The 22005-nt window shown below is 43.7% G+C and overlaps 2 protein-coding genes across 10 annotated transcripts in view; one reads left to right on the forward strand and one right to left on the reverse strand.

The window, feature by feature from the left end:
- Positions 1-2955, forward strand: part of LOC107266762 — a 30551-nt gene extending 27596 nt beyond the window's left edge. Inside the window, exon 8 of the mRNA XM_015737581.1 lies at positions 36-2955. Coding sequence (XP_015593067.1) covers positions 36-266 — 231 coding nt within the window. The 3' untranslated portion in view covers positions 267-2955. The remainder of the gene's footprint in view (positions 1-35) is intronic.
- Positions 2956-7348: 4393 nt separating this feature from the next.
- LOC107266764 (protein Fe65 homolog) overlaps positions 7349-22005 on the reverse strand; it is a 69893-nt gene continuing 55236 nt past the window's right edge. For 7 of the 9 annotated variants that reach the window (XM_015737586.2, XM_015737582.2, XM_015737585.2 and 4 more), the window contains 13 exons: positions 12205-12390; positions 11653-11885; positions 11356-11474; positions 11156-11268; positions 10865-11063; positions 10650-10777; positions 10486-10491; positions 10048-10298; positions 9772-9974; positions 9508-9684; positions 9247-9417; positions 8364-9162; positions 7349-8276 (listed from right to left, as the gene is read on the reverse strand). In XM_015737586.2, the coding sequence (XP_015593072.1) occupies positions 9268-9417; positions 9508-9684; positions 9772-9974; positions 10048-10298; positions 10486-10491; positions 10650-10777; positions 10865-11063; positions 11156-11268; positions 11356-11474; positions 11653-11885; positions 12205-12390 (1765 nt within the window). In that variant the 3' untranslated portion in view covers positions 7349-8276; positions 8364-9162; positions 9247-9267. The remainder of the gene's footprint in view (positions 8277-8363; positions 9163-9246; positions 9418-9507; positions 9685-9771; positions 9975-10047; positions 10299-10485; positions 10492-10649; positions 10778-10864; positions 11064-11155; positions 11269-11355; positions 11475-11652; positions 11886-12204; positions 12391-22005) is intronic. The other 2 variants (XM_015737590.2, XM_015737591.2) reach the window with 2 other exon arrangements.

The raw sequence follows: 22005 nt of genomic DNA on the forward strand, positions 1-22005 counted from the left end.
TCAATTTTATTAATAAATTGTTTCTTCGTTTACAGAGACTCGAACGTAACAAAGAATTGATAGCTCAACAAGAACAGGTGTATCCACGTCTCTATTGGTCTCTGCGCTCTGCCCTGCAACCGTTGATCATAGCACGCGGGCAGAATCTCGAAATTAATCAGCAGAAGAGGCACCGTCGTCCCAGGACGAATTCCTTCACGTCCACCCCACTCACATCCGCTCAGCAACTCCACGACAGCGAAACCGACGAGGAGCCCGTTCTTTGAGACATTTCAACCGGGGACCTGAGTCCTCCTGCTTGTTGTCAGCTACGCATTGCTAAGACGCGTAGCAAAGTCATGAAATCTTCGCTGCGGGCAAAGTGGCAAGGAAAGGTCGCAAAATGCGAGAGGAACCATTCGCATGGTGCACGTTGCGGCAAGGTGACTACGTAACTTTCTCAAAGGGATGATCTTCGTCATCCTATTTCAATTTTCAAAAAATAAATGTTCGCACGGTTCGCGATTATTATACTTGCGACAATTGAATCACCTGAATCATTGCCGTTACGGGCGATTCGTATATTCATGTATTAATGGATTCAGTGCGGATTCTCCTCTCGGCGATTACCACTCACATCGAATTGACAATAGACGATTTAATATTAACGTTAGAATCCGGAGGAGAAATTTAATGGCAATGAATTCATCTGCAATTGCTTGAAGTATGGTATAAGATTTTCAACTACGGAGTGGTGAATGAATGATGATGATAAACGTCATAATTAATTTAAGAAATGCTTGCGTTTGTCGTTTGTTAGCTGTTAGACACTGGGCAGGTGCGTTACGCGTGTACCGAGCCTGAAAAATAATCTAATCATCGTGGAATATCGAGAGGTACACTTTGCTTGATTATACGACGAGACTAATTTCGGTCGAATAAATATATAATATATATTTGTACGTAGCAACGATGGAAAGCTAACAATGTGATTTCTTTTATACTGATTTTGCGATTGAATATGTCTACTGCGCGATATGGTCTTTTTATACTAGTTTCGAACTGGCATCTATACACGAATTTTCTTTTTTTTTTTTTTTTGTAAATTGCAGTGGTGATACTACGTTTATAGATTGAGGGAGACTTTTGACTGCCTTCGCCTACTTTAAATTATATTGTATATACTATACATAAACATAAATACATAAAAATATAAATATTAATTATAATTACAATTATATTATAGGCACGTTTTGTATTCCTAAATTATTATTAGCATTAAGGGCTAAGTATCTATGTGATTCATTCGAGCTCGATTTCTCCTGCTGTCAGTTTATCGCTTTGTCACGAACCTCCGTGTAGACACTTTCATTAGGCCATAAAAAAATCGATCTTTAGAATTGAACTAACGATTTTTCGATGGAAGTAGACAATTTGATCCACGAATGGATAAAAACTAAAAAACAGTTGCTTAGGAGGAACGAGAAGAATCCTCAAGGCGGCGACAAACCGATATCCTCGTTTTTTGTATTGCATGTATATAATACAACTACTAACAGAGAGAAATCGTTAACCCTTATATATGCTAATGCGAATGCCACTTTACTATATTATGACTATGGTACGCTCAGCTAGGCTCAGTTATACTACTTACTATTTACTACTAGTACTGTACAGACTGTGCCGATTATTCGACGTATACATGTATCTCAGTTATATATTATTCTCATTGTGTTTCCTTGTTTTCAAATTCTAGCGTTATCACGTCTTACTGTAGCGAGTCGTAGATTGAGAGGTGCGAGGTTCCGGCATTTTTTAGCGGTCATGAAAAATGCCGTAATCGTTCCAGGACTCGTGAGACGCGATGAGAATAATTTATTGCAATTAATTGCCGATTAACGAGTCTACTTTTAATTACTCCTTAGTATTTAAGAGGATTTACATTAATCGTGTAACTACCATTGAATCTGGTCCCTTGGCCCTAATAATTGTACTATGACGAATGATTTTAGTGATTGATCGGCATTTGCGAAGGAGGTAATTCATTCGTGAACTCATCAAGGCTCATATTCAATGACGCTGCAAAATGCCACGCTGGAAACTTTTTAAAAGCAGTCTAGCTACCGTGCTACCTGTAGTCTCTAGCACTTGGATCGCATAATTGATTAGAATTTAATTCCATTGAGCTCTGGCAACTAGCTTTATACCTAACGGACGAACGTTGGTCACTGTGACATGTCTGTCGTTAATTGTAAATCAATTGACATGACGTCGCAATGTTTCTGTGACGTCACTTCAATCGTACGAGCTGATCTAACAAGATCACGCGGATTCCTATGATCCATATGAGTTTGGGTAATATTGTAAATTCGTCGCGACCACAATTCATTGTACTTCGAACCTCGACGTCCACTTCGTACTATGAATTTCAGTCTTATAATTATTTTCATTGTTATCTCTATCAAAATTTCTCTTTGCTCTCTTGAACGAGGTTCAAGGTTCAATATTAAATTTTCGCGACCTCCTCATTTCTTTCCTTTAGTTTCTCATCATTTTTTACATTTATTCTATAAGTATCATTGTGAATTAGACTCTGTGCTCTTACTTCACAACTAATAGCTAACACTCGATGGTTTCTACGCCCATCTAAATTACATTAGGCGTACACGTTCTATAAGATGACATTTTATAATTTCGAGACGTAAGGACACGCTGCGATAGGTCTTTTAATTAAACGGCACGTGTATTAAATATCTACACGCCCATAGAATACATGTTTACGCGTTTGCCCTTTGCGCGATTACCATTTTGTATTCGTTCTGTCCTTACGTGTCGAAATTAATATTATCATAACCGGATATTATCTACGAATTACGGATAGATATTATATTTTCTGAGAGTTACGAGAGTATATTGTTATTGTAAAAAAAAATGTAAGTTTATTTATCACTAATAAAAATGACTGTACAAAATTATTATATAGCGTTAATCACTTATGGTTTAATCTCTTCTAACAATCAGCTGTATCGTAATAGGTACTCAGCATGGAACTTAGAATCTTTAAGACGAGTAGAGCCTTCCTCCCGTTATGTGTTGAACTATTAGAAGTATCAGGTAAGTGGGAAACCTAACTTTAAAGGTTCGTGGAAATTTATCGATGGCGCCATCTTACGATAGAAATTTGAACTCCTGTGGTACTTTGTTTATTTCCCAACAGATGGCGCTACCGATGAATTCTTCATACGACTATTTCATATAAATATCACATATCGCAGAATATGCACCACGCTCCATCAGACGACAAAAACATTAACAGTTTTGAAAATTTGAAATGAGACGTGCAAAATGGGACCGGGAATGTTATATAACTTTAAAATAAACACGGCAATAAATGTTTGTATGCCACATAAATATATATAATTGCACACACTTATTAGAGTACAAGTATAGAAGACATTCATTGCTCACCAGACGACTGACGACGAGTCGATATGCTCAATAGCACTCCGAGCCGCTCGCATAGACTCGCAACACTCAGAAATCCTATGAGGTATAAAACACATTGGGATATAAGAATCATTTTACAGTAGTGTAAAGTGTCCAGAGTTTCAGAATTATTAAATAATGCATAATGATACCTTCGTGAGTCTAACTTCGACATCCTATAAGATTTGTTAACATTCATTTATATAAATTCCCTCATGTACCATAAACGTGTATTTTGTCAAAATCGATTAAAAATTGGGCACTTTACCTCGTCATTAAAAGTAATGTAGAACTTACCTGAGAATAGCTAGTACCCATAACAGCACAAGCTTGCTTAATTAACAGCGTGATTGAGGTCAAGCATAATCATCAATATCATCAAAGTAGACATTAATGACGAACGATGATTAACAGCATCTAGCAGTGCTGTACTGTCAGTGGCATAGAGACAAGTGTCATCACACCGATATACGCGGAACGCGTGAATCGATGATCGAATCTCAAAGAATAACTTTCAAAAAGAAACCAAGAGGCATTTATTCACAAGAGGCATGGTGTGTACTATAGTTACAAGTATCCGAGAGTCGCTTTCATATCATATAAGTATCTCTGACTATAAAACAGACCGGACCAATTCTCCGTATGCTATATCAATAAATATATCGAGGGACAATAATCGCGAATATTCGTATCAAAGTAAATAAAACTACAGGTCCATCATGGATACGAATGATGGAATCCGAAATGCCGAAGACCAAGCGTAGCCGAGTACGTTCCAGAACTTACTCGCTGATTATTACTGCACTTACGTAATAAAAGACTAACCCCTGCGACGTTCCATCCCTTACAATGACACTTCCTTAATTTAAGTCAAAACCATACATGGTCAAACGCTCGAAACAATTCTTGGCTTCCTTTTACATTAGCTTGAAAAAAAGACTCTATGGTCAATCGACCGAGCCAAAGGCTTCGGCCTATTCCAGACACATTAAATATAATGTTGGTAGAGACACTTATAGTATACGTGATTAGTTTAGTTAATTCTATAATTCATTATCATTTAGCAGAATAGAGGGATGTCGTAGCGAGGATGTGCGACGCCGGCAATGATATCGGTAACGATCACAATTACAATGACGTAGAACAATAATAAAAAGGGTACAGAGGCTACGTACTTTTGAAAGACTATATAATTATCAAGCATCAATGTTTGTGCAGAACAACTTTTTTTTTTTTCTCTATCATATCAGTAGCTTTAGGGTTATTACATGTCACAGTAAATATAGTAGGATTGCTATGACTATATTTCAGTTACAAGTGGTTTCGTTTCTCTCTTTTTATCGTTTCGTAATCCTTTTTTTGTGGCGACATGTCAACACCTAAGAAAGACGGTTAAGCTATGAGCGGCGTGTCTGCATTTCTGTCTATTCTGCATCGTATCACCAAATTTTATCATTATCTATCCCTTCCGTACCTTCATCGTCGTCATCATCCCTCCAGATCATCCACACCTAACAATCCACACTTGCAATCATCCTCCATTGATCTAATTACGGAATCGTTAGACCAGACGCACAGTGATATATTATGTACATGCACCTCGCACAAATGAAATATCATTTTACATCTTGCACGATTAATGCTTCTCGCATTAAAAAATCCGATCCGCATGGCGTGTCCCGTGAATTTATATAAATCCAATAAATTGCCTTGACTCTGATATATTTCGCTTTTTCTCCATAATGCTTTTCTTTTATTTTTTTATTAATATCCATTTAATTACATACGAGCGTCATGCGCGTACGTTGGATATAATCGAGCGTATCGTTATTGTTCTTACACGTTCTCGTCTCTTCCTTGAGAGATTCTTTTTTTTTGCATCTCGCCGTGAAAATCGAGACGAAAGAAATCACAGAGAGAACGAAAAAGCATAGAAAAAGTCGTGCCTTAGTTTTTTTCTATTTTTTTTTTCCTCCATTAAACATCTAGCCAATATCAGGCGATACGTGTGTCTGTGTTTTTCACATACGTGTCCCAAATTATGTAATGTGTACACGGTAACGTGAGTGAGCTGTGAGATGTGAATTATGAGACGTGTACCACTTCTTTTTTTTTTCTTTTTTTTTTCATTTCTTATCCGTACGTGGGACTGGGTGTCGCTTTAAGATATTTCTCTCTAGGATTAATTACTATACGATAATTCATAATAAAGGCGGGCGTTCAGCGTGTTTTTATAATATGTACAATAGGTAATCCGTTCATCATCTATTAAGTTATAAGTTACTTTAGATTCGCTTAGCATTTTTTTGTTCTCTTATTCTACAGCGTAAAGATTCTCAATTACGTTTGTCAGCTAAGCACTCGCTCGCAACTTGTATACAGATTCTCTCTCTCTCTCTCTCTCTCTCTCTCTCTCTCTCTCTCTCTCTCTCTCTCTCTCTCTCTCTCTCTCTCTCTCTCTCTCGCTCTCTCGCTCGCTCTCTCGCTCGCTCTCTCGCTCGCTCGCTCTCATACAGTTTCCAATATTCTAATACTCATTGTCAAACAATTACACGCAAAACACAACCACCTCGATTCATTCAGTCAGCGTTGCAAGCACACGGATAACATACACTCCGTAGTCACGCACTTCGATTTTTGTTTTCTTTTAAACTATCTTAAATAGAAACATCATCCTGGGTCCCGCGCAAGTTTGTTCTCTGCAATGATAGCCATTTCGTCCATAAAGGACACTCCTCACGCGGCGACAATGCCTGTCGCCACGTCCCATTTCTCCTCTTTTTCCCTACATTTCTCCCATTTGTCGCCACTCATACTTTCCACCCTCTTAAGAATTCGCAATACTTAAGACAAAAATTTCGCGACTCGCACGAATCCTTTCCGTTGGTTAATTCTCTTTTTCGATTACTCTTATTTTTTTTTTTTGTATCATCTCACTTAAATTTTTCTCTCTTCTAGCTAGAACAATTCGGGTAATTGCGACGTTTAGGAACATTGGGATATTATTAAAGGAGCATTTGAGAAATACTAGGGATTTCGATTGAGTAACGATCATCTTTCGGCTAAAGACTATGGATAACACAAAAATAAAGTAAAACAAAAGACACGTCACGCTTACAAATCGTCATTCGTTTCTTAGCAAAAAAAATGGAAACGAAAGAGAGATCATTATAAAAAAAATCGCACCGAATCGAAATCCCATTTTCTAAGTAAAACTAACCTAATGTATTCCTTCTCGATATTTTAGAGCTCTTAATGAATAAATGCAAACGGGATCTTAAGTAACGATGAGGGCGAGAACGGCGGTGACGTTTTGAATTTCTATGACGGCGATAAAGACAAAGGACACGAAAAGTGTCGGTTGCGCGTCAATAATAACAGGGATCGAGACGACAGTGACAATAATTGCAATAACCATATTTAGGCGTTATCAATAATACAATTTTCTTTTATTATATCATTCCCTGCAACCAGCAACAGTGTAGCAAATATTATTCGTTTATCGTGTCAATTACGTTTCAATATCATTTAATGCCGTACCACGTATAGTATGAATAGTAAGTATGAAGCTGCAATATGGATACGTACTACGTACGTGCCTGGTCTCTCCAGATTTCCCCGTATATATATATACATATACATATGCGCCAAATGATAACGCAATATCGTAAACACAGTAACACAGCAGTGCCGTAGGACATTGCGACAATAAAAATTCATCACCTCTATTATTTCTCTCAGTAGAATATTTTCAAAATACCTGTAGCGTTGCTCATTGTAATAAATGCGTGGTATTCCCCTCGTTAAAGTCACCTGGCTCGATTGCCATATATTTTCTTTTACCCCGTATACGCAAAAACGTTCGAGTCCTTCGCGGTAGTTATTTTTCCTTTCTGTCGTATAATCTCCGTTAGACATAAGTAGAGAATTTATCTGTTTTTTTTTTTTTTTCATCAGCGCTAACCTACGATATTACATATTGTTGGGTTCGACACGAGTTCCTTCATACGCATCCCAGATGCAATGAGGTTGAATTAAACGAAGAAGTTACATAGTTTTTTTTTTTTTTCTTTTGAATGCATATGTAAAAACCGCATCGTTTACCACAATATGATTATATTCGTTCACTCTCGCGTTTTTAACGACGCCATTGTCTTTCATGCTGGCGTGGTGGGTTAAGTTACGTGGGGCGGGAGGGGGGAGCCAGCTTACTGTGGGGATACTGGTAGGGGTAGTAGGGTAATAAGAAGGGTTGTACGAGGATGGTACATATGGAACATGGAATATAATTTCTGCAGGCTGGGATAATTGGTGCAGAGTTAACATAAAGGCATGGAAATCCGCGCGTTAATCTCGCGAGAGATAATCCGGCAGTTTCCTTTTACATACACACTTTCAAAGTTGATACGTTGCGACGCTCGGCAGGACGGCGAGCGTCGCGCTAATATTTGTCATATCACCTCAACGCAAGCTCTCCTATTATTTGGCATAAAAAATAAATCCCTATCCTCTACGTGTGTGAGACGACTCGTCTTGTTAAACATTTTTCCCCTCGCTATTCTGTACACTTCGAGAATACATGTAATATTAAGGTATTAAGCTCTACAGCTTCTTTTAAATGCCTCGTGGATACGCTAAATTGATTTCTCCCATTGAACGCTGCTCTTCGTTCCCATTATCATCTTTATATCGTCGTATATGCTTTCTTTCCCTTTGCTTCGTGGACTCGCCGTATTTTGTCCATTCGTGCTTATTCTCACGCTCTTTGTAACCGTATTCGACATTCTCGATCTCTCTCTCTCTCTCTCTCTCTTTCTCTCTCTCTCTCACACACACACACACTTCCAAATTCTTCGAGTATTATATCAAATATCTCAATCCCACGTATGTACATGCACTTTCTCTCTCTCTCTCTCACACACACACACACTTCCAAATTCTTCGAGTATTATATCAAATATCTCAATCCCACGTATGTACATGCAAAACAGAATCAACATTATCCTCGTAGCCGCTCCAATGATTGCCAATGGGGATTGGGTGGGTAGTAGGACATTTTTCTATCTTGTAACCAAACGACGAAGGTATGTAATTTCAATATATACCTTCTAGAACTGACAAGATATGACGTTGCCTAAATCGTCACTTCCGGTATGGTTGCTGACATTCCCATATCCCCCAAAGAATGAAGGACGGTTAGTTGTACCCCATTGCCCGCGGCGGCTTCGTCAATTAGCGTATTCGATTACTGTTGAGTGATATACATATACTCTGTCCAGACGAAGGACTAGTTTGTTCACTTATAACCTGGAACCACATGTTACCAAGGATTATCCTGATTATCTCAATAACCGACCCTCGACTCTGACCTATTACATCCGTATCTCGTGAAGGGACATCGTAAACCAAGACACACTGCGATATAACATACATATTAACACTAAGCGTAGTCCATTATTTAGCTGTGTGTTGTATATAGCACTTTGTTGAATTCACAACTTGGCCGACAAGGATGACATTCATCTAGGGGTTGCTCTCCCAGCGAGCCAGCTGAATGCGTCTTGTGTCCAATGACGGTGACAATAGCGACCGTAGGGATGCACTCGGTGGAGAACCTCCAAAGTATTTCAAGGTCAATGGCGACTGAAGATGTCTGTGTCTTATCACTTCTCGCTCGGCAGGTAACGGCCACAGTTCCTTTGGACATTAAAATGACAGTGCAATTCGATAAAGAGTCGAGTCATCCTCTGATTAATTCTATTCAATATATCCTAGACATACCTGCAGCGAGAGCGCCTCGTCTCAGGATTCGCCCTGTTTGTTTCGTCGACCGGTGAGAGAACCAACGAGAGACTTAAGGGTGGCGCCCAATCCACGACCACTTGGAGTATTCAGGCTACTGGCATTCCTGAATCCCTGGGGATGAGCATCCAGGCACTTCTGGTACCTCAGCTACAAGGATTGAATAAATGAAACGAAACGTTGAATAGTCACTAAATTTTGCATATATCACCGCAAGGGGCTCTCGTCCTAGAAACTCACCTTGCATGCTGCTTCGATGGTTTTGCAGAGGGCGCCACTGCTGGGCTCGCAATTGAAAATATGTGCGATAAAAAGGTCCTGGGCTGTGTGCATAATGAAGGCGCACTGCTTCACGTTACGGCCGATCCCCAGGAATGACAAATAGCGAACCCGACACTCCGTAATCAGTTTGTCGTCCTGAGAGGGAAACGTGCGCGTTAACGATCACTAATTAAGTAAGGTGACGGTAGTGGGCAAGCTGATTGTCCGGACGAGTAAACTTACGCTGGGCGTCAGTATAGAGATCATGCTGGGAGCCACAGCCACGTTTACGTTTCTCCACTGATTGATTGGAGTGTTCGTCACCATATGATCTATCGCGTCATTCAAAACCTCCATACCCGTAGCCTGGGACACTTGCATGGATCCCAAGTATTGGGCACGTAGTACCTTCTTCGGCTCCTCCATAGGAGTGGGGAATGATTGTGCTGCGGATAATTTAACACCGTAAAATCATTAAAGACTCTAACGCATCGAGCTGACAAATAAAAATTTACTTACTGACTAGAGCCTGTCCGTTTCTATGAAAACGTCGATGCTCCGTAGGTAAATTGGTCGGCCTAGTAGCTAGACTGGTTCTACCATTGATATCGATAGGCTTTGCAAGATTCTGATGAAGCGATCTCTCGATCATGATCTTCTTGCATATGTCCCTCAGTGTATTGGCTATTGTGCGAGCGGGAATGTCACAGCGAAAAACATGGCACATGTGCTTCCTGGTCGATCTGTCTCTCGCTACGTACGCAAAATCCCTACGCAGGACATAAAAACCAAACAAATATGACATCACTCACAGAAATTCCTCATCAAGTTGCATATATAAGTTGGCTTAGCCGTATATACGTATATATGCCTCTAGGTATATAACATGCGTGCACGAGAGTGTTTTTATCGATCCGGTAAGCGGGAATTCGTGCCTGCTATAAAATATGAAATTACCTCTCGCTGTTTTGTGTCCGCATCCATACCAGCGAACCCAGGCATGTAAAAAAGAGCAATGTTAATTCTACGAATTTAAATAACACCGACCATGATAAATATGACATTAAAAACTTTTTATTTATTTAACACTGACTTTACTCGGACAGAGGTAGTTAACGTACCGTCCGTGATCTCGGCCCACTCCCCACACCCTGAGCGTATGAATAGGCTGAGTATTGAGTACCGTGAGGTTTTCAGGATCTATGAGCTTGAGGGCGCCCTCGTCCAGATCCATGAAAAGATCTTTGCCCTGTTCAGAACGTAGAGACGTGAAAATGCCTTATAGCTGCCTAGATGACAAGTAAGAATAAATACAATCACGTGGATCTATACTCACGTCGCCCCATCTTCCAACAACGTCCAGGAGATCGTTTCTTCCGAGAGAAAGATCGACGATACACTTGTTGACGGCTTTGCTACTTCGTTCCGGCGTGAGATCCTCTTCCGCTATTTCGGTCCATCCAAGAGATCGAACTGCGAATCTTATTGGTTTGTCCCTACCCTCGGAGTCCGCTCTGGCAGGATAGCTTCTTCTCCTACAAAGTTTCACAAGGATATAACGGACCACCCAAAGAGTCGTCGTAGCAATGTAAGATTCAATGGGTAACAAATAACAGCAAAGACTCACTTGAGCGCCAACTCTTCTTTTCTCTTGTTCTCCAGATCCTGATCAAGAGCCGAGCTGGTATTGCTGCGAGTGACGGTATTGACCATACCCCCGAGAGCGTGAAAATTATTTATCTAGAAAAGAATGAAAGAAAAAGTAAACCTACAGTATCTTCGTTGCACCGTATAAAATCGTATGAAAAAAAAAAAATAATAACTCACGCTGTCATTATCCTTGACTAAACTTCTGCGAGACTCGGTCTTGGAGTTGAGAGGTGCCTCTGGGGGTTCCCTCTGTATGGTGCCGCTCTTGATGTGCCAATAGTAAGGTCCGTCATTGTCTAAAATCATTGAAAATTTACATCACCTGTTGCGCGAAGCTTGTGCGGAGCACAGTGGCCCGCATACGTGCGCCTATAAGTATACAAAGTGCATTCATCCGTTCGCTCTGACGCCAGATAATACGCGAATCGAGAAAAAGATCTGAAAAAGTGCATTTCAAAGAAACTAGTCACATACCCTCGTGCTTTTCCCAACCTGCCGGAAGATTTTCATCCTTGTCCTCGGAGTCGACGGTATCGACGTCGCCGTTTGACGGCGGCTTGTCCGTGCTCGGCTGCTGGAGCGATGAATTCTTCTGGTCCTTCGGCTGTCGCCGCTTCACGGGAACGGCGTAGAGTTCGCTGTTCAGGCCACCCTCGACGTGAGGCACGCCACCCATTTCCGTCTCGTTGTCGGGCTTCTCGCAGTAACTGAAACGATTTGAGAAAGGGGGACGACGTCCCGAGTGAACGGCCACGAAGAAGCGCTCTCTAGCAAGCGAACGAATTTACGGTACAAGGAAAGTATAGAGCAGATGGCAGAGCGTAGAGTACAGACAGAAGAAGAATGGAGGCGTCATCAGAACTACGTGGAAGCAAGACCATGTGCCGTCTCAGTGAGTCGGGATGAGATTGGTCGTCGATATCGTTAGTACGTTAGATCAGCCAGCAACACTAGCAACAACAACAGCAACAGTAGGCGATAGTAGTAATAAGTTACGAATTTGAATCGTACGTGCGCCGTACGTACTTTGTGAGTTTCTCGATGGACCGATCGGAATGATCGGCAGGTAACGAACCGATAGGCCCAAGGGAGGAGGAGTCGCGATCGGCCAAAGAGGAGGATATCGGCCGTGCCGAGGGTGCCGAGCGAGGATTTCCGTTGAGGGTGTCGTCGACCAGGATCGACTCCTCCACCACACCCTCACCGCCATACCTGAATTGAGGGTTGCGTTGAAAATTATACGAGCACAGTATGTACGACAGGCGTCGTGACCGAGAGTTAATGTAATTATAAGCGTATGCAGATAGAAGCTCGATAACGTTTTCGAAGACGGGGTCTAAAGCGTCGCGACGCCCGTTCAACCCTTCCCCGAACAGACTCGCTAACCCCGTCAAAGTAATTAAGGGATTATCCGAGTAGTTCGGTAATTAACATAGAGTCGAGCCAGAAACTGCAGGACGATTCAAAGATCAGACACGTGTTCCGTGTCGAGCTGTTTCACAGAAGACTTTTCCAAAATCCATTTATTTATTCCGATGGCTTCCGGGGGTGGGGGGGTGCTAGAAACAACCCTTGATGGATGAAAGGGAACGGGGAAGAGAATTGGAGGCTTCCTCCTCCTGAGAGACCCTTCGATTCTCCCATCCCTTTTGTTCGGCATTTAATGCTCTCGGGGGGTAGTTTCCGAAACAGCGTCGACCTGGCCATTCAAGACGTATACGGCGACTCGCATCGAGGGTGGTAAACGACCTCGGTGCTTTTACGGTTAATAAAGAAGAAATCGACAACCGTGACAGTATCCCGGGTACATCTTAGACTGTCACGGACTTAATCTCTTTTACAAGTCAGCATCCGCATCCGAAAGTCCTGCCGATATCTACTTGCCCGACAGGTTATTCCGCGCACGAATTTCACCCGGCATTTCTAGCGAACAAATTCAAGTGAAACTAAGACGACTCTTCCCAAGTTGCCTCTAAACTTTAACCTCGGTCCGGCCACCATTCTCTTGCTGCAATCTCAGTTTGCACTATATACATATATATATTTTCTTTTGATATTCCCGAAAGAGCTCGCCAGCGTTCTGTGGGAAAAAAAAATTCTTACAAAAATTTCATCCTTTAATTTTACCTTAAAACCACTAAAAGTGACCTCGTGGTTCAACGAGATCTTCAACTTACTCGACGATCGAGGCTCTAAACTTCGTAGACCCTTGAGAATAGGTCGAGTGTCGTACATAACACCCCGTTTACATAATAGGTCACAGGCTACAGTACCGGCGAATGTCCTTCGAGATGTAACACGTGTGTAAGCGAGAGTCCCGCATGCCCGAGAAGACGTCGCGATGCAGAATCTTCGCTTTCTAAATGAAGTCTGACGGCACCGTCTATTAATTTCTCGATGTCAAGTGTAAAAGAGCCGAAGATCATCGTCGTCCGAGACACGCGGGAGCAAAGAAGTAAAACGAGCGGTGACAAAAGAGAAGTCAAAGAAACTGGTTATCCCGACCTCTGGCCGCGAGAGACGGAGAAGCGCAACGTAAATACCTGCCCGCTGCTCCACGAGGTGACGGGCGCGCATGCGCGGACACATCTGACATTTAATAAGGAAAGCACGCGTGTACCATCAGCGTTATAAATCATAACGCACAAGACCTACGACGATATCTTCGTTCCGCCGTTACACGAGCGTTACGCAAGAGACACTCAGGGATCTGGGACTAAAGAAACAACCTAATACCAATTGTAAGGTCTCCCCCCCACGCACAAAGGCGTACAGTCATCCTAAAGATTATCAGACGCAAAGAGACAGATATAAAAGTAGACGCGATGCGATTACGTGAAACGTCCGGGGCGAAGCTCTCTTCTCCCAAGGGTTGATCCTGGGATGCGACAGGGGCGCCCGAGGCCACAGACGACTAAATTGAAATGCGAGGGTGGCGTAAACGCACCACGCATAATCGTAACGTAACGGTAGAGCCAGTCATCGGCCAATTTGCCAGGACGTTCAACGACCCATCCTGGGACACGTGACCCCGTTTCAATCCCCCCCCGACAGAGCCGTAGGAATGCGTTATGCCTTCTGTAATTTCTTAGCACATCCCCCCCTCCCTCCCCCTCCTGGTACCCATTACAAGACCCGCTTCCATTTTCCACATACCCGTAAACGGGATATGCAGACGAAGATTCCGCGATTCCTTAACCTTCCGGCTAACGAATTTCCAGGTACCTTTGTATCTGTTACGTATGGAGTGACGAGAGTTAAAAAAACAAGAACGGCAAACGGGAAGCAGAGACGACTATTGTACCGTAAGGCAAATAGTTCAGTTAGCACCTCGTGAAACCGTTCGTAACCCAGTTGCGTGTTGACACGTTAAACGAGAACGCCTTGAGGTAAGCGCGACGGTACGGAAGAGTTTTCGAGTACGTAGACGAGTGTTACGAAGTGGATGAAGTGTTATAGAAAAGCATTGGAAGGTAATAATTGAAGTGCGGTAGGACACGTACGATAGTCGAGGCTAATGCAGGGAGGTCTGTGGCTGTCCGGACGAATAGAATTTGGATCTTAATAGCGATTAAACGTTATAAAGGCGTTGGAGCAGTCGACTGGCATCGCGCGAGCTATAAAACGGTCCCTTGTATAATTAGGGGGTTAGTTATGAATAAATCAGCCTATCGATAGTAATATCTCGCGAGGTTGTTGCAGAGAGAAAAAAGCCACATAACACCCACCTCTCTCGTACGGCGTATATACGAACAATCCCACCAGTGTGGTACGAAGTCGCTCGCTATAGCCCGGGAGCTTAAAGAGTCAAAACAAGTATCGAGACTCCTTTGCAATTCCGTTTTCCCGTGAGAGTTGGCGAATGCTAATAATTTTGCGATACTCGAGATACAGAGTGCCGCGTCCTCTGTAGCGTCGAGTAATTCTCACGGCTAGATAGGAGGGCAGAGGCAGTAATTGTTTTCACGAGTAAAGGGAAACCTTGACTCGGTTCACGGGAAAGCAGCGAGCAGCCGTGACAAGATGGAAGATACATTGGCATAGAGTGGCACACACTGTACGCTGGCATTCGGTTCGTGATGGCGCTGTAATAGCGGCACTATGCAAAGTATGTGGGTTACTAACCACACATGTTGGAGGGTTGCCAGACGCGGGGAGAATCGGTGCTTTTAAGCCGAGCAGACTGGAGTCGTGGCACGACCCTTCGAGCTCACCAAAGGAAAAGGAAAAAAGAAAGGAAAAAAAAAACAAGGACGAGACTCAAGGTATGCATTTACTTTGAGACTATAAAGGGAAATACTGTCATTGAGGCAGAATAACGGGAACATAGATCTAGGATCGAGCGTGCCGATCGATATAGCCGGGGACGGATCATGCCGAAATTTCAAAGAAAGTTTGATGAGTTCGGAAGGTGACAGAAAGGGGTGTCTTCGATCTAGCCAGAAGAGATTAGGCGAACAAGAGAGCGAGTGCGGTGAGGAGGTGGGTAGAATAAAAGTGCACGTCACGACGTGGGCGCGTCGTATAGTGCGGAAGGTAGGGTAGCAGGGCCGGTGGCGTCGGCGGCGTCGGGACGACGCTCGGTCGATCAATACACACTACCGGAGTCGCCCCTCGTAGCCCCCGCAGAGCCGCGCGAATCATCCCCCCCTCCGCCCCGCGCTCCACCCGCCCCCGGTCCTACATCACTGGCGTCTTACCGGCTGGCTGGCAGCCTAGCTGGTAAAAAGGGTGGCGTCGGGGGGCGGCTGGGGGGATGACTGGCTCAAGGAAGGAAAGTGGGGCCGAGTGGGTAATTAAGTTTATGCTGATTTGCCCAGCCGTCGATTCCCTATTGGCGGTTCCTTAAAGCTTCCCTAAACTCTTGTTTTCCAAAATCTAATGACTCTGTGTATCCACCACCCCTTTTTTTCTTTCCCTCGATTCCCTTTTTTTTGGTCGCGACGTGCCCCGGGACGGGAACGCCAGTCCTTCCCAGGAAACTCGAAGCACGTTGCAGGAGCGAAGATGGGACCCTGGTGAAATGTTTCGCGTTAACTGGCCAAAAAGTAACCAACGATGTCGTAGGACCTTTTGTCACGGCTCGGATAACTTTTTTCACGTATTTTCCAAGGCTCATGACTCTGCCAGTAGGTTAGGTACGTAAAGCCACGCGGCCGCTACGGAAACAGCCGAGTTTTTCACCGTCGAGTTTTTAATCTAACTTGGCGCGATAAAACGCGATCATCCTCTCCTATTCGTATGAATCGCCGCGACGAGTCGTTCGGTTCTCGCGAAATTTTTCCACTCGTTCACGAGGCACTCGGAGCTTCTACGACGCGAGGTACGCGCAGACAGCTTCCCGTCGTTCTTCTTTCTTTTTTTCCCCGTTAATGACCTGCCGCCACTTCGTCGAACAATCTCCTACGGTCGAGATCGCTCTCCCTGGTCCATGCTTCAACTTTCAATTATCATTCATCGACTCTCAACGTTTTTACCGGATCATCCCTTTTTCTAGTTTACGACATGGATTTCCCGAGACGACACGTGATCTTCGTGGTATTACAGGACTTTCGGGGATCAACGTTACGATCCTCTGTCTCCGCGGCGAGGATCGAGAGACGGGATGCCGAATGACGAAGGGAAAATAGACGAGGTGGGAAGACGAGGAAAAGGAGTAGCAACGAAGGGACATTCCATTTGGCGGATTTATGCGAAAAGCTGGAAACGTGCACGGAGTCCACGCCAGGACACTCCTCTTGTACCAAGTCAGCCCGAGCAATTTTTCAATGTACCGTCCCCGACGTGGCAGTATCAACCCATCTTGAGTTCACGTGAAATATAAAGTTCTGGACTTCCTTTGAGAATGCCATAAAGGACAATGGGGCCTGTTCCGAATTCGTTTCATGACCCGAGTATCGGCCCGAAATGAATAAGGTGATGGATCGATGTGTCACGGAGCCTTTTCGAACTGACCGCACTTCTTCCTCTCTATTATTAAAGCCAGTGACGCGAGCGCTGGACTGAACTTACGTTTAATCGATACGATACACACGCCGACTCTTTCTTCGTCTTTCTTTCATACGCTACCTTATCTTCCTCTCTCTCTCTCTCCCTCTCTCGCGCGCACCCAAAACAAACTCTATCAGGTTCCTACGTGAATCAGAGGACCAGAGAAGCCCAGGGCTTTAATCTCCAAGATCCTATTCAGAGTCACGCCGGGGTTTTGGACGGCGTACTTAAATCGAGATGACCAAAATATCTCGGGGCTTCCTCTTGTATGCACGTGGAGAAAAAATAGAAGGCAGAGAAGACGCAGACGTATTGGGCGGTCGAATTGCCGCGAGTCTGGCCAGAATCGCTCTTGGTACTTTTTTTCAGGGCAAGCAACGATTACGTGCCAAAGACTTGAGCCCCGAACTTGGTTTAGAGTAGCGAGAGAAAAACCTTCGTTTTCAATGACTTTTCAAGTGAATCAGGAGTCTCGTTTCTTCAAATATGCCGGGTTGACTTTCAACATCTTTTAAAATCAATCGTAAATATCATTAAAGCATTTTTCAGTACGGCGTAGCGTAACGCGTGGTTAATTATTTAACCTCATTTCCATTCCCAATTTTATGGCCCGATTCAACTACTTTACCGAATAAGATTGGACTGGGAATAAGGGAAACGTGGTAAGACGTGGATGCGTATACGAAGTCGGGTAAATGAAAAAACAAAATGATATTATGCAAAAGGTGTTAGAGGATGATGTACGTAAAATAAATTAAAATTCTCGTAATTCCATAAAAATTGTTTGCGGCATCATTTTGTGAATGTTATTTGTATTTGCGACAAAATGAGAAACAACGCGAGAAGGGGCACCTTAATGACGATAGCTAATCTGAATATTTTAGGGGGGGGAGAAAGGTCCCTCCGCTACCAGAATCAATTTCCATATTACACCCAATCCAAGAGGAATACGATTTTCAAATTGAACTCTAATGCCGACCAGAAAGCACCTTTCCGCCCTTCTAGAATTGGATGTCCTACCAGCTATTAAGGTTCTCAATTAATAACGTCTTCGGTCGAATAATGAGAATTTACTGTCTACTGGATTGAAACAAGCGTTATACCTAATGTACCATTACCGTTTCAATGGCTGATTCTACTATATCAATAGAGATGACGGATGAAATTATTTCCCATATAAATGACAATTAAATATAATATCATTGCTAATTATGCTTTTACAATCCAATTCGGTTTGCATAGTCGTATATCTGTACGTATTACATCAAATCGCAATGTTTAACGCCCTGCGCGATACACGTTACTAGTAATGCCATATACATGTGTAATAGGTGACATAAAATACAGAAGTAGAGTAAAAATATTTTATATTTCGTGCACACTGAAGTAGACGAATAAAATTATTTTCATCGAATTTACATTACAGTAGGCACTCACATAACCCAAACCGAAGGATTTCTAACGTACGGCACATGCAGAGTGCTCGACGATAGATATTTTCATGTAGAATAAATAAAAATGTTAAATGGAATCGTATTTCATTATACAAGTAACGAAACGAAAGCAAAGACCGTTAAAAGAAAACTTACAGTCATCTACCAGAGCCCTGAAGATCCGCAGCCAGAGGTAGTCGTGCCACCAGCTCAACTTCCACCACACTTGGATTGTTATTCATTTAGTCAACTGAGTCGACGAGGCAATTTTCAATCACAAAAAGAAAAGTTCGAAATAAATGTACAAAGGAATGATTTCACGAGATGATATTCATTAGTCGGTTGCCGGCTTTGAATCAATGTCAAACAGTCCTTTAGCTAACACGAGGTAAGCCGACGAACGAGAAAACAGAAAGAGTCTCGTTCTCGTAACTGTAACACGAAAGTGCCTTCGATAGCGGAAGCATTGATAAATAGCACGTGAATTAACAAAAGTCAATATGGGATCGTAGTGGGAATCGAACGTACCCGTACGTATAGCGCGTCGGACGACGAAAGACTGACACGAGCGAGTCAGGAGTCCGCCTAGCTTCGGCAAACTCCGGCATCCTACGGCAAAACTCGGAGATCTCGGTGACGTCAGCCCTTGCCGTACCATCGCGTGCCTTTACCACTGGAGCTATGCAGCTCGTTATCGTGGATTCTCAAAGCGATTTTCACTTGGCTCGAACATTATTCTACGATATCTTTTCTTCCTTTGTATTTAGTATACACAAGGAGAGTTATAATAGGCATGAATGAGAATGATAAAGAATGATAGATCGTCACGTTCGAGCACTGTGGAAAGAATAAGAGCAAGAGGGAAATCGAAAAAGGACGTCTTCAAATAGGTTAAGAGAAAGAGAGAGAGAGAGAGAGAGAGAGGAGAGAGGAGAGAGAGAGCAACCAGGTTCGGATAGATTTATGGGGGTGACGACACTGGGAAAAGGGATAGGAACATTCGAGGGATAGATTTTCACCCTCGGAGTAACCACACTCGTTTCGCAAAGTAAGCCCGCAAAAGAAGTAATCCCGTAACCTCCGAGAAAACTTTTCTACCCCCTTTTTCGAGAAGAGCCCCCTGCGACCCTCGAGTTCCTTAATAAACTAGAGGAAAAAAAAAAAGAAAAAAAAAAAAGAAAGTTGGAATATCTCAAAGCGACACGAGTCAGTAAGTAAATTCAAAACTTTCCGCCCCTTGGATCCTCCCTCTATTCTGCTACCCTTCTTTATATCTCCTCCGTCTCGAAGCCAGTTAAAAAAAAAAAACAAGAGGGTTCCATCCCTTACCTCTCGCCCTACGATGTTTGCCGAGGAAATAGTTAGTCTAATTGAGTAGATAAGGGAGAAACTCTCGGTCGAGAGCAACGACTTGTTTACGCAGAAAACGAGCTAGTAAAAATATCCACCCGTCTTGTCGTCGGTTAAAAACAACCCTAAGATCACAAAATGCAATGGTAGGTCTTTTTCTCCCGGGACTCTTATGTCCATACGTTCGAAGTATTATCTAACAAAGTATACGTATTAGTTGTGGCAGATATCTACCTATATAATCAGCCACTTTAATAGCCCATACCCCTGCTATGTTGGGTCGGTATATTATCAAGATTATTGAGGGTATTCCGTAGAGAATGCCGCAACCCAATCAATAGGGTACCAGTATAGCTACCCTCTTGGTCTTATTGAGTGCATTCTCCAGCCGTATCTCCTACTCAATGAGCTACATTCTCTCAGTTACAGACGAACGCGTTATCCCTCCTGTCTGACCCAGGCAAACTGATTCTACTTGTAGCATCAGCTTCTACTTCTGGCCTGCCACTTGTATACCTTAAGGGGGGCTCTGGTCCCTTTCAATCGGACAATGCATAAAAGTCTCGAGGCTACTTTCGAAGGGTGTCTTCCTCGCAGCAGCCCGGTTACGAGAGCCAAGATGGTGGAGCGGAGCTATAGGACAATAGCGTCGCTACCCGAAGACGTGACGGAGACAATCGAGATGAACGTAACGATAAAAGACAATTATTGTCAGATAAATTTTGAAGGGGGTTGATGAAGAAGAAGAAAAAAACATACCCTTCATTACGTACTCTTCCGTTGAGCCTCGAACTCAAGGGATGCTGTGAATTCTTAGAAAACGCCAAGTAACCCTCTCTCAGGGTTCAAGGGAGCAGAACGAGCACCATCCGTCATTCCAGAGGATGGTCTACGCATCGGTGACTTTGCAAGAAGACGCTGAACCGTCGAGATACTCTTTGCGAGGAACTCCCCAAATAATTTATCGTCCATTTTTCGAGCAAGGAATTGGACCAGGAGGAAGCATCGGTTCGGTGGAAGCTTTACTACTTGTAACAAGTTCGATTATGCACAGAGTCGATTTACGAGCGTGACACTGACAGCTATTGCCAGTTACACGAACAATCTCGTGGGCCCATACGAGCTACGAAGGCGAATCTTCTCGCCGACTGACATACCCACATCCGAACCCAGCAGCGTCGCGACGCTCTGCGCGAGGTACGTCCTGGCGCGCACTGAGAATAAATCCCGACGAGACGCGCAGCTGCTCGATAAATCCTGACTAAATGCAGAGCCGCGTGAGCAATGAAATCACTCGGGCGGAAGTTAGCGTGTCTCGGAATCCTTAACAGTTTCGCGACGGATATACGTAAGTCGTCTATGCCGGAAGTCCATTATCGGTGGGAGGTCCCTGGGCGGGATAATTTTTTCGCCCGTCCCTCGTATCTTCTCCCTCTCGCGCCTCTACTTCCGCTCCGCACCTCAGACGTGTCCCGCGCTACTTTAGCACTGCGAATCGTCTGGACCCAGGGCCGTATCCACGGGGAACCTCGAAAGTCCTCGAGGTTGTTCCACTTAACTTGAGTAATTTCCGTCTTCCGTTGGACTTGCCCGACGAGTGTCGACGTCCCGGCGCTCCCAGGCGTCGCTCCCACCGAAAGTATTCTCTCTCTCTTCGCCTCCTCGAGGATCCACTTAATTCGCGTGTTCCTTAAGGGCCCTGTACGGATCTACACTCGGGTCTCACTTTAGAACCGGGCACACCGATGCACTTCTACGTCCCTGCCGAACCAGTCACTTTTCTCCCTTCACGATTTTTCGCCTCTACCTTCTCTGGCTAAGAGCCCTATATTTATTCATAGTTTTCGTTCGTCCTCCTTGCACCTTGCTCTCTGGTCTCAATGGCGGGGGGGCACTTCTTTCTTGCTTTTTCATCCCTCTCCTCCACGACGACGATGGCGGTTGAATTCGAGTGCACTTGGGCCACGAGAGAGTACAGCTTCGCCGACCAAGAGAACTGCGCTCGAAACCTTATACCCAGCAAGCTTCGTCACTTTTTCTCGTACAGCACGCT

Source organism: Cephus cinctus, unplaced genomic scaffold, assembly GCF_000341935.2.
Source record: "Cephus cinctus unplaced genomic scaffold, Ccin1 Ccin1_scaffold0330, whole genome shotgun sequence".
Lineage (NCBI taxonomy): Eukaryota > Metazoa > Arthropoda > Insecta > Hymenoptera > Cephidae > Cephus > Cephus cinctus.